General features: G+C 32.8%; 1 protein-coding gene and 1 long non-coding RNA gene across 3 annotated transcripts in view; one reads left to right on the forward strand and one right to left on the reverse strand.

Moving 5' to 3' along the window:
- LOC308654346 overlaps positions 1-8,418 on the forward strand; it is an 82,548-nt gene extending 74,130 nt beyond the window's left edge. Inside the window, exon 3 of the long non-coding RNA XR_014023228.1 lies at positions 8,191-8,418. This is a non-coding gene — a long non-coding RNA (uncharacterized lncRNA). The remainder of the gene's footprint in view (positions 1-8,190) is intronic.
- GSTCD (glutathione S-transferase C-terminal domain containing) overlaps positions 1-12,856 on the reverse strand; it is a 175,800-nt gene that overhangs the window by 12,346 nt on the left and 150,598 nt on the right. The window contains exon 8 of one of the 2 annotated variants that reach the window (XM_081303584.1): positions 11,511-11,639. The exons of the other annotated variant lie outside the window; for it this stretch is intronic. Coding sequence (XP_081159710.1) covers positions 11,511-11,639 — 129 coding nt within the window. The remainder of the gene's footprint in view (positions 1-11,510; positions 11,640-12,856) is intronic. 2 annotated transcript variants of the gene reach the window in all.

The raw sequence follows: 12,856 nt of genomic DNA on the forward strand, positions 1-12,856 counted from the left end.
ATTTTATCCTTAAAGACCCTAAGTTCAGTTCAGAGGATAAATAGCTGAGATATGAAGTATAAAATACACAAGAAAGCAAGGAAGTTATCAACGGTTATTGAAGCCTTGTCCAAAGAACTCAAAACCCAAAACCCAAAGAGTAACCTGGTGAGCTTCACACTGAACAAAGATGGGAATATCGGAACATCAATGAGAACAATAACTGTAAATGGATTAAGTTTTTCATTATCAAATTGATGAGCCAATCATGATACTACAAAAATTCTATGGGTCACTTTTTGGTAGCCAGCTCACTTTGAAAACTGGAAATTATAGAGAAACATTGAATTGGCCTTTGCTATGTGCACTGTACCTTAGAGTAATCAAATAGCTGATGGAAAGCAAATGAAGATGGAATGATAAAATTATAATATCACCATTTTGCAATCCTTATTGATATAAGGGAAGAAGGGACAATGATCATTAATATTTCTAACATTCCAAAGTGACAACCAAACTGCTGATAGAACATACTATTAGCCCCTATGATGTAATCTTACCCCCAAGTAGAACCAGAATCTGCTTACACCTCTACAATATAGATCTAATCACCAATTTTCAGACAATATACAGAACAGGGTAATATATTAATACAACAATATCAGAGGGATGAAATCAGCAAAATATTCATGTGGAAAACTTTGAAGGAAAAATATCATGGTTTTGTAAGCAAATGAGATGCAAAGACAAAAAAACAAAAACAAAAACAAAAAAAAAAGTGGGTAATGATGTGGTAGGTAGCATCATTCCACAAAGAGGCTGCATCCTAATCCCTGAAAATACAAACAAGGCTAAAGGATTTTTGCAGATGTGATTAAGGTTATGGTCTTTAGAATAACAAGATTATCCTGGTTGGTCTTAATCTAACTACACAATGCCTTAAAAGCAGATAATTTTCTCAGGTGGGAGACCAGAAGAAATTATATAGAAGAGAAGGTCAGAGAGATTTAAAGCATGAGAAAGACTTCACCCACTATTTCAGGCTTTCATGGTGAAGGAGGGCAAGGAATGTGGGTGGCCTCTTGCAGCTGAGAAGACTCCTGGCTGACAGCCAGCAAGAAAACACAGACCTTAGCTCTATAACTACACAAAACCAAATTCTATCAACAATCTGAATGAATCTCAAGGTAGATTCTCCCTTACAAGATCCACATAAGAGCCTAGTCAACATCTTGATTTTGGCCTCTGAGACCACAAGTGGAGAAACCAGTTAAGAAGACCTGGACTTCTGACATACAGAAGTATGTCTTTTTTTTTTTTTTTTGTACCGGCTTATTTCATTTAGCATAAGATTTTCCTGTTCTATCCATTTACTGGCAAAACCATAATTTCATTCTTTATGGCTGAGTAATATTCCATGTCATCAAACTAAAATGCTTCTTCACAGCAAAGGAAACAATCAAGAACATGAACAGAGAGCCTATGAAATGGGAGAAAATCTTTGCCACATGCACCTCAGATAGAGAAATTAACCTCCAGGTATACAAAGAACTCAAAAAACTTAATACCCCCCCCCCAAAAAAAAAACCACCCCTAAATAACCCAATCAATATAAATGGACTAAGGAACTGAACAGCACTTCACAGAAGAAATACAAATGGTCAAAAAATATATGAAAAAATGTTCAACTTCTCTAGCAATTACAGAAATGCAAATTAAAACTACACTGAGATTCCATTTAACTCCAGTCAGAATGGCAATTATTAAGAATATAAGTAACAGGGCTGGGGATGTGGCTCAAGCGGTAGCGCGTTCGCCTGGCATGTGTGCGGCCTGGGTGCGATCCTCAGCACCACATACAAACAAAGATGTTGTGTCGGCTGAAAACTAAAAAATAAATATTAAAATTCTCTCTCTTAAAAAAAATATAAGTAACAATATATGCTAGCGAGAATGTGGGGAAAAAGGTTTCATACATTGCTAGTGTGACTGAAAATTGGTGCAACCATTCTGGAAAGCAGTATGAAGATTTTTAGAAAACTTTGAATGGAACCATCATTTGACCCAGTTATCCCATTCCTCAGATTATACCCGAAGGACTTAAAATCATCATACTGTAGTGATGCAGCCACATCAATGTTTGTAGCAGCTCAATTCACAATAGCCAAGCTGTGGAACCAACCTAGGTGCCCTTCAACAGATGAAAGAATAAAACAAAATATTTTATACACACACACACACACAAGATTTTATGTCTTAAGACTCACATTAACTATCTCAGTTTTTGTATCTTCTTTTAATACTGATTAAAATAAATAAATTGTTAAAAATTATCAGATACTAGGAAAATTTGAACATTGGCTGTTGTTAAGGTATGAAGATGGTATTGTGGTTATTTCTTTTCTGCTTAAAATATTTTTATTTTATTTTATTTTTTGTGGTGCTGGGACTGAACCTAAGCTGATAGCATAACAGTAGAAGCAATTGAGAGAGAGAGAGATAAAGATAGAGATAGATAGATATCACATCATAAGCCAGGAAGCCAGAAGATAGGAGATGACAGTTTTGTCATCTCTGAGTAGGCCCCACCTCTTAAAGGTCCTACCACATCTTCACATCACCTTACCAGGGACCAAGCTTCCAACTTGGGAACTCTTGGGGGGGAAACCCTTGGTGCATGCTAGGCAAATGTTCTACTACTGAATTACAACCCCTGCTAAGGATTTTAATTTTTTTTAAACAAATATTTTAAATATAGATGGACACAATATCTTTATTTTGTTTATTTTTATATGGTGCCGAGGATCGAACCCAGTGACTCACATGTGTGAGGCAAGTGCTCTGCCACTGAGCCCCAACCCCAGCCCCAGGATTTTATTTTTTTAAGAGCAGTTTTAAGCCGACAGCAAAACTCAAAGGAAGATAGAGTTTCTCATATGCCCTCTGCCTCCATATATACATAGCCTCCCCTATTATCAATATCCTGGATCATCCTAGACTACATTGACACATCATTATCACTCAAAGTCCACAGTTTACATTAGGGCTCACTCTGCATGAGGGCTTGACAAATTGGTAATGCCTTAAGTCCATAATTGTAATATCATGCAGAGTATTTTCAATGACTTAAAAATTCTCTTGCACTCTACCTATTCACCCCCAACCTCACCCTAATCATCTCTGGCAATCATTTGATCTTTTCACTGTCACCATAGTTTTGCCTTCTCTAGACCATCATATAGTTGGAATCATTATATGGCCTTTTCATACTGGCTTCTTTCATGGAGCAATATGAATTTAAGATTGGCTTCTTTTCATGATGTGGTAGCTCATCTACTTTTAGTGCTGAAAAATATTCCATTGTATGGATGTACTAGAATTTATTTATATATTTACCTACCGAAAAACATCTTGGTTAACTCCAAATTTTGGCCATTACCAGTGAAGTTGCTATAAACATCCATTTGTCTGGATATTTTTCAACTCCTTTGGGTAAGTAACAAGAAAAGCAATTTTTTGGATTGTAGGAATATATTTAGTTTTGCAAGATACTGCTGAACTATCTTCCAAAGTAGGTTGTAACCACTTTGCATTGCTACCAGCGATGAATTGGAGATTTTGTAGCTTCATAGTCTTACCAGCACTTGATGATGTGTTCTAGAATTTGGCTGCTCTAATAGGTGTATAGTGTCATTTCTATTTGCATTCCCCTGATGACATATAATATTGAGTATCTTTTATATGCTTATTTTACCATCTTTATATCTTCTTTGGTTAGGTATCTGATCAGGTTTTTGGCTCATTTTTCAGTTGGGCTGTTTATTTTTTTATTGCTCAATTTTAAGAGTTCTTTGCATATTTTGGGTGACAATCCTTTATCGGTTCTTGCATATGTCTTTTACAAATATTTTCCCCATTGTGGCTTGTTTTCTCATTCTCTTGACAATGTCTTTGCAGAGTAAAAGTTTTTAATTTTAATGAATTCCAGCTGATAATTCTTTCTTTCTTGTATCATGCCTTTGGTGTTTGGTAAATCATCACCAAACCCAATTCATTTCAACTTCCATGTAAGTTATCTTTTTGAAGTTTTATAGTTTTGGTTGTGGTTGATTTTGAGTATCTTTTGTGAAGGGTGTAAGTATATGTCTAGATTCTTTTTATTTTTTGCATGTACATGTCCAGTTGCTCAGGCATTGTTTCATTGGAAATATTTTGTTTTTAAGTAATCATTATCCTTAAGAGATAAATGCTCTAATATTAAGAGTAAAATAAATTGATGTCTAGAATTTGCTTCAAAATAGCCCAGAGGTGGGAAAAAGCCATTGAGGGTATAAATGAAAAAAGAATGAACAGAAATTAATAACATAACTGGGTCATAGATATATGCATGCTAATCTAAACTTTTTAGTATCTAATGGAGACTAATGTGTTGGTGGGAAGGAAGCATTTACTCCATTGTTTACTTAACTTGATGGCAAACAACATTTTATTGAATGATGCAACAGTCAGTGGTTCTCAAATAGTGAATTTCTTATTATTTCCCTGTTTCTCTGTACATACATGGAATTCCTATAAAGCTAAAAACTTAAGTTGTATACTTATCTTTTGACCAAGGTAATGCATATTCTAAAGTAAATATAAATACTTTAGATTGAGATATATACTGTGAAATTCATGGATTATAAACTAAAAAACTTTCCTGTACATTTCCTGTATATTTTATTTTTTCCCATATTTTTATTAGTACATTATAATTATTTCTTATACATTTTTAAACTTCAGTTTATATAATAAAAATTCTCAGTAGAATTCTTATCATTTAAGTGATCAAAATGAAACTAAACAGACAAGGAACCTTATAGTACATGTTTTCTTATATGCAGTAGTAAGTTAATGAAATAAATCATCATTCACTCTCAGGTCTTTCAAATGGCAGTTTATTAGGCAGACTCTAGACAAATGGGCATAATTCTCTAGGAATGAAAAAAAGTGTAGTAGATTCTAAGAAAAAGAATCTATATTGATTCTGAATATAAAGTATATCTTGAAAGATAATAAGCTTATGCTTTAGTTGTACCCCAAAGGTACATTGTTTATGATTCTAATAGGCTCCCTGTACTTATTTATTTACTGAGACTCATTTAACAATTACTGAGCCTATCCCTAAGCCCAGTCATACACACAGTTATTGTTATTTCCCATTTTTCAAATAAAGAATCTGAAGATCAAAAAGGTTGAGTGGCTGGTTCAAGGTCACCAGTACTTAAAATTAATCTGTCCAACTCCAAACCAAACTTCAGTTCTCTATGCTTGCATTTACTTCTATCTTTAGATATGGGGAATCAATAGGGAGTCACTGGTTGGACTCTAGGTCCAGCTCTCACATTAACTTGGGCTATGTCATTTAAACTCTTTTGGAGCTTCACATTATCTATCTATATAGAATGAGAAGGTTGAATGAATGATCTCTAAAGTTCCCCTAATCCAAGCATGCCCTGACCTTTGCTTCTCAGGAAGGATTCTTAACCATAAATTTTGCAGATCAAAGCAGCCAAGGTCCCAACTCTGTAGTCATATTCCTCTCTTTAAAAAGTTTCATTCAGTAATAATATGGGCAGTCAGCTTCAGAATTCAAATGATGCTAAAAGGCATGCAGTTATAGAGTCCCTTGTTCTATACATACTCTTTCACTTCTGAAAGAATCTGGTTACCCAAGCCAATGTTGTTCAAAACATTGGTTTTCTTTCCTGAAATATGTTCTCCTATATAATAAATGTACATTTTATTTCTTAATTTGTAAATATTAGATCTTACTTATTATATTTCTATTATGAAAGATGAACATTTTGACATTTTTACAACCTCTTCCCATTACCATTCTCTATGATAGTGTCATTTATACTGTGCACTGCTGATCCAAGTTTTTAAACATATCCAAGACTTTCCCCACTCACAAGCTATATAAAATGCTGAATAATACAATTTTCCACAGTATGAAAATACCAAATAATCACTCAGTTCCATTTTTCTTTCCTGAAGACATCTTTCTGGGCCTTCTGACCTTTGACTAAAAGATGAACTCAATGCTTTATAGATTTGCTGCCCAGAAGTTGTAAGACTCCCTATACTTATTTACTGAGACTCTGCCATAGACAAAGATTTCTCTTCATCCCTCTCTTGTATTGAATGCCACTTATTCCTTTTTTTAAACTTTCTTTTTTTCATGCAGCATATCTTCTAGTAGTTTGCTGAAAAGTGTTACACATGACATACATTTTCTTGAGAGCTTGAATATTTGGAAATGGTATTTTACTTTCATACTTGATTGAGGGATTGGTTAGGTATAGAATTTTCGATTGAAAATTAACTGTTAGGATTTTGAAGGCATTACTTCTCTGCCATCTAGCCTTTCATATAAGAAGTATGAAGGAATTTTTTTGGGGAGGGGGTACCAGGGATTGAACTCAGAGGGGCTTAACCACTGAGCCATATCCCCAGCCCTTTAAAAAATATTTTAATTTGAGACAGGGTCTTGCTGAGTTGCTTAGGGTCTCAATAAGTTGCTGAGGCTGGCTTTGAATTCATGATCCTGCTGCCTCAGTCTCCTGAGCTGCTGGGATTACACGCATGGGCCACCATGCCCAGCTGTATGATGGAATTTTGATTCCAAATTATTGTATATGACCTACATCTTTTTTTTTTCCTCTGTGGAAACTAATTTCTTGTCATTCTTGGTGTTCTGAAATTTCATACTGTGCCGTTAGTCTTGATAATTTTTTCAAGTGAACTTCATCAATCAAGAGAAATGCATACTTCATTAATAGGATATTTTATTAAATTAGTTCTTTGATATTTTCCTCCCATTTTATCTGTTTTCTCTTTCTGGCCTGATTCTTGGACTAAATCTCTACTTCTTTTTTTGTTTGTTTTGTTTTGAATGCTTCTCTTCATTTTTTTGGTCTTTTTTTTGTTCTGTTTTTCAGGTAATATCTTACACCTCTTTTAAAAAAATACCCATCTTTTAAATTTATTACTTCTTAATTTTGATTAGCAATTACAGCAGCACAATTCACAATAGCTAAATTGTGGAACCAACCCAGATACCCTTCAGTAGATAAATGGATAGGGAAACTTTGGTATGTATACACAATGGAATATTACTCAGCATTAAAAGAGAATAAAATCATGGCATTTTCAGGTAAATGGATGGAGTTGGAGAATATAATATGCTAAGTGAAGTAAGCCAATTCCAAAAACCCAAAGGCTGAATGTTTTCTTTGATATGAGGATGCTGACTCATAATGGTGATGGGGGGAAGGGAATGGGAGGAATGGAGGAACTTTAGATAGGGCCAAGAAATACTTTCTTATTCTCCAATCATTCATTTCTTTTTCTTTCTCACTCTAACCTAGCTTCACTAATTCAACATGTATTATCTTCTCCGATTTTTCCCTGAATAAGATCCTCTGTCATGTTGTTGCTTTCATCTTGGTCTTACATTCTGAATTTTCCGTCTTTGGTGTTCTATGTCTGACAGTTTATATTAAAGAGTGAATCTCTAAAAAAGTTGATTGTAAGTTCTAAATGAAAGAGTAAAACAAAAAGGCTAGTTACTGAGTGGGTGAGTGGCTAGCTGACTTTTCTTTTTATAATTATAGCTCTAATATCTGTAGCTCTTCGAGGATAGTTCTGCTTCTATATAAGAGTATCTCATTCAATCTTACTAATGATTCTCTGGTTTCTGAGGTTTTTGAATTAGGAGACAGATGTGGGTAGGGAAGATATCCATTATTCAATATGCAGATTCTCACATAGTCCTTACATGACAAATCACCATTGCCCACCCATGTGCCTACATGGCACATACATCTTTTTTTAAATAATATTTCAGGTATCCTGTAACTTGCTTCGTAATAACTTTCTTACCACCCTGCTTTCCATTTAAGCTTGATATCCTTCACATCTACTTAATAATATTGTATGGTTCAGATATGAGGTATCTTCTGAAAAGCTCATGCATTGATGCAGGAATGTTCAGAGATGAAAGGATTAGATTATGAGAGCTGTAACTTCATTGGTGGATTAATTATTTGAATTTATTATTGGGTGGTAACTATAAGAAGGTAAGGTATGGTTGGAAGAAGTAAGTCATTTCGGGGTGTGCCTTTCTGGATTATATTTGTCCTCAATTGATTTCTCCCTGTCTTTCAGCTTCCTGGATACAATGAACTGAGAAGCTTTCTTCTGTCACACCTTTCTTCTCTCACACCCAGAGCAATGGACTTGGCTTATCATGGACTGAACTTCTAAAAACATCAGCTCCAAATAAACTTTTCTTCATCTAAAATAAACTTTTCTTCCAAATAAACTTTTCTTCATTGTTCTTGTCAGGTATTTTGGACACAGAGACAAAAAACTGACTACCGCACTTACTTTTTTTCCCCTTCAGTCTGCCTTCTACCTTAATACTTTGTATCATGATTTGAGTTAAAGACATTCAAATGCAGTTTCATCAAAGATGGTGTTTGATCTTTTTTTTTTTTTAATCACCCTTGTTATTTGAGGGTCAGATCTTTCTTGGGGAAAAGAGGTATTGAAATATCTCTATCTGCTATTTTCATCTTAGACGTTTTCTTTTTGCCTTTGTGATTTCTAAAAATTGTGTTTTCAGGATAGAAATTTTCTCTAGTCCTTACATGATTACTCATCAAAAGTATTACTGAATTATCATGTATAATTGCATATGCTTCTTTTAATTATACACTAACAGACCTAACTAAAAATGAGCTTGTAATTAAGCACTCACCACTGATAAACCATCAACAATCACATTAAAAATTATGTTATAGGCAAAATAGAAAAAAGCAAATGCAAATAGCTGGAAAATAAAACATTTGAGTTTTTGAAACATAATAACAAATCAAAAATATTCACTTATACTTAGAAATCAGTACCTTAGCACCCGGTTAAGATGATAGTTTGGAATTGCCCACTAAAAACATTTAGCCTTGAGAAACTTTTGTTTTTAATATGAAGTATACACTTTTCCATAGTCATCACCATTTTATAACATTATAAAAATTTTTGTGTTATTTTTTGAGAGCATTAGTATTAATATATATTATAAATTAAGTCTTTATTAAGCTTAATCTTATAAATTTTCAAAAGAATCAGACTAATCCTATACTACACAAAAAGAGGAAACAACACACCTTTTGTAAAAACAGCCTTAAAAAGTATACTTTTATAAATACCTTTTGAAACTTACTCTTTAAGTGTATGGTAATAATGAATTGAATCAGGGTCATGCAGCTACATATATAGAAATTGGAAAAAAATTGCAAGACTTTTTGGGATGTTTCTTACTTTTGAAAAGACATATTTTCCTCAGGGAAATAATTAATCATTATAATCAAAATAAAAACAATTCAATGAAAAAGTATCCCTGTAACAATCAAATACTTGTTTTGAAGAAAAGAACATAGACAATCCCTGCTTAACATTAGTTCTGCTTACAATGTTTTGATTTTACAATGGTGCAAAAGTGATAAACATTCAATAAATACCGTACTTCAAATTTTGAGTTTTGATCTTTTTTGAAATGCTTTGTGATACTCATTTGTGATGTTGGGCATTAGCAGCAGCAGCAGTAGCAGCAGCAGCAGCAAGCCTCCAGTCCAGTCACATAATAACAGGCTAAATCACCACTTTTCTATGAAGTACTGTATTGCTAAGCTTTGATGTACAAGAGGTTAGTGTACTAACACTTTTCTATTTTCTATTTATGATATTTTCCATTAAGTGTAAGTTTATCAAGAGGTAAACCCATCATATATCAGAGTGAATCTGTATATATCTTATATACCATATAAAATATATACTTCTATATATAGAATTTATTAAAATAAATAACTATATATTTATTTCTATCTTTATTGCTTACATGTTTATGAATATAAAGATAATAACAAGTTGAGTGTAGTATATTTTAAAGATATTAAAAATAAAAAATATTATTTCACAACATATAGGGACAGCCACCTTAAAAAAGTACATATTAGCATAATTTACTTCCATTCATTTTTTTTGGAAATGATTTTTAAAAATATTTTTCATTGCAGATGGACACAATACCTTTATTTATTTTTATGTGGTGCTCAGGATTGAACCCAGTGCCTCCCATGGTAAGTGCTCTTTTATTGAGCTACAACTCCAGCCCCTTCCATTCATTTGTAATGCAGTTTTCACCTGGTTAAGATCACATTGCAAAAAGTAGTAGGCTCAGTTCATTGAGTACTTCCTAAATGCTAGGCAACTCCTAAGTGCTTCACATATCTTGTGTCAACATTTTACTAGTAAGTATTTTATGCTTATTTTATAGATGGAAACAGGATCAACAGTTTGAATAAATTGCCTAAGATCACAGTTATTGAGTGCCAAGCAGGAATTTAGCACAAGGTTGTCAAATATTAAAATCCATACTCTTAATAATAATTATATTTATACAATTTTGTCCATGTTAACTAAATTTTCATACCATTAATAAATCAATGCAAACATCATAAAAATGCAATTTTCAAAGCTCCTGAGCAGGCTCCTCTCACTGAGGCCTTGCAGTCTAGACTAATAATATTTTTAAAAATCTTTGCAAATTTGAAAGCAAAAAAATAGAATGTCATTGTTGTTTAAATTAAGAATGCACTTAATTACCAAAGACTGAGTTTTCATATGCTTATTAGTCACTGGTATTTCTAGAAAAATATATTCCTCAAATAAACCCAATGTAAATAAGAAACTTTAATGAGGGAGCTATAGTAAGTAGTAGGGGTGTTGGAATACCTTGATATAAGAAAAAGCTAAAAACATTTTGATTTATTTACTTTGATTATCTTAAGTCAAACTAAGTTAACAAAATCCAGTAACCCTAATTAGATTAGTAATTTTAGTCAGTTTTTCTTGATACAAGTTGTTGTATTAGTGGAGAGAAGGCTAACAATTAGTATTTCAATTCTGATGTATGAATGATTTATTTAAAACTATTAAGAGTAGTTGGTTAAGACTTTAAAATTCTCTCCTTAAAATCTCCTTTACATCATTATTTTTTATATTTTAAGAAAAATAGTAATAGAAAAAGTATTTATTAAGCAAAGATAAATGTCAACTAAGTCCTTATTGAAATATCACAAAATGGTAGATAAATTCAGTTTTAATGCACTTACAATAGCCAGTTAGTCTTATTTCCCCTCTAGCCATACTATGTTGACAGGAATCTATTTAACACAACATTGTAGGTGTATAACTGTGAAATGTAGAAAAAAATATTGCTTTGAAAAAGATAAACATATACTTTTAATAATGAAATACTAAGAATATAATAATATTAATTAGTATACTATATTTTGTTGAGAAAGTATAGAAAGTTATAGATTTCTTTGTTTAGGAAAGAATATAAAATTAAATCCTTTATTTATTCTAAGACATATAATTTTATTTAGCTATACTTAGGAAATTGAAATTGCATGATGACTTACCCCAATATTAAACATCCCTGTAAAATACTCCATGTTTGCTTGGATGAACCAAATATTGCTTAAACCTAGATCATCACTTCTCTTCTTAGCACGAATTAGTGATAATTCCTTGTTTTCTATTAATATAACCTAGAATTTCCCGGGACAAAACAGTATATTCAGTAACATAACTCAAAATATTAGGACAAAACATTATTGCTATATTCCATAGCCTTAATAATGTTGAATATATTATATTGATCCTCTATTCTGTGCCAGGAAGTATGTCAGTTAATCTGATACTAAATTGAACAAGGTCTTTGAATTCTTGAAGCTTATGGTATAGTGATATAAGTGAAACAAGCAATAATACCACAGTGTGAAAAATGTTTAATAAAAGATAAACAATGTATAATGGGAGCACTCAGACTTGATGACTAAGGAAGATTTTATTGGGGAAAGTAACATATCAACTGAGGTCTGAAAAATAAAAAGAACATAGCAAGAAGGAATGGAAGAGTGTTAGGCAGAGAGAGAAATACATATGAAGGCCCAAGGTGGGAAAGAGTGTAGCATGTATGAAGAAGTAAGAAAACTGGTATAGCTTGGCACAACGTACATGTTAGTGATAGTGGGGATGGAGGCAAAGGGTATGGAGGTGGATATGAGGATGGAGAAGTAATGGACTCAGGTCATGCATTTATGATAAAAGAAGGTCCATCAGCTTCCATGAATAATACAGATTATGGAAGAGTGGGAGAAGCAGGGACAACAGGAACCTGCAACAGTGATTTTGAGTAGAATTAAAGACAATATCATCACTATTATTCCTGGTTCTTATTTTGTACTTATGATTACATTTATGGAAAAATCTTGGATCCCTTTGAATAGAAATCCTGTCAGAGTATAAGTGGTATTAAAGGCTTTTTAGCCTTTATTCTAGCCAATTCAATCTAAGTTTTCAGAATTATTAGGAAGGGAACTAAAGATACTACGTTCCTGGCTCTGGTTCTCTATTCTATGAACTTTCTTCCTTTCAAACATGAAACTGTTATTTTCTTAAAAAGGCACTCACCTCTTCTAGGATTATTGGTTTATTTTTCTTTATTCTCTAAGAAAAGAGAATATCCCTCACCTCCAATTATTCTGTTAAATATTATTCTGACCAGTTTCTAATCTAAATCAGTTTCTCCATATTTTTTTCTTCTACAAGTATTTACTATAGTTAGTTCACATCTCCCAGAAAACTCACAAATACTCTGCCCTAGTTGAATTTGTATTAAAAAATGACTTTTCTTCCGAAGACTTTTATGTTATAAGATGGCCACTGTGAGGAACCGATTTAATATGGTAGAAGATTAGAAACA

The sequence above is a fragment of the Spermophilus citellus genome (genome assembly GCF_964194105.1).
Source record: "Spermophilus citellus genome assembly, chromosome: 8".
Lineage (NCBI taxonomy): Eukaryota > Metazoa > Chordata > Mammalia > Rodentia > Sciuridae > Spermophilus > Spermophilus citellus.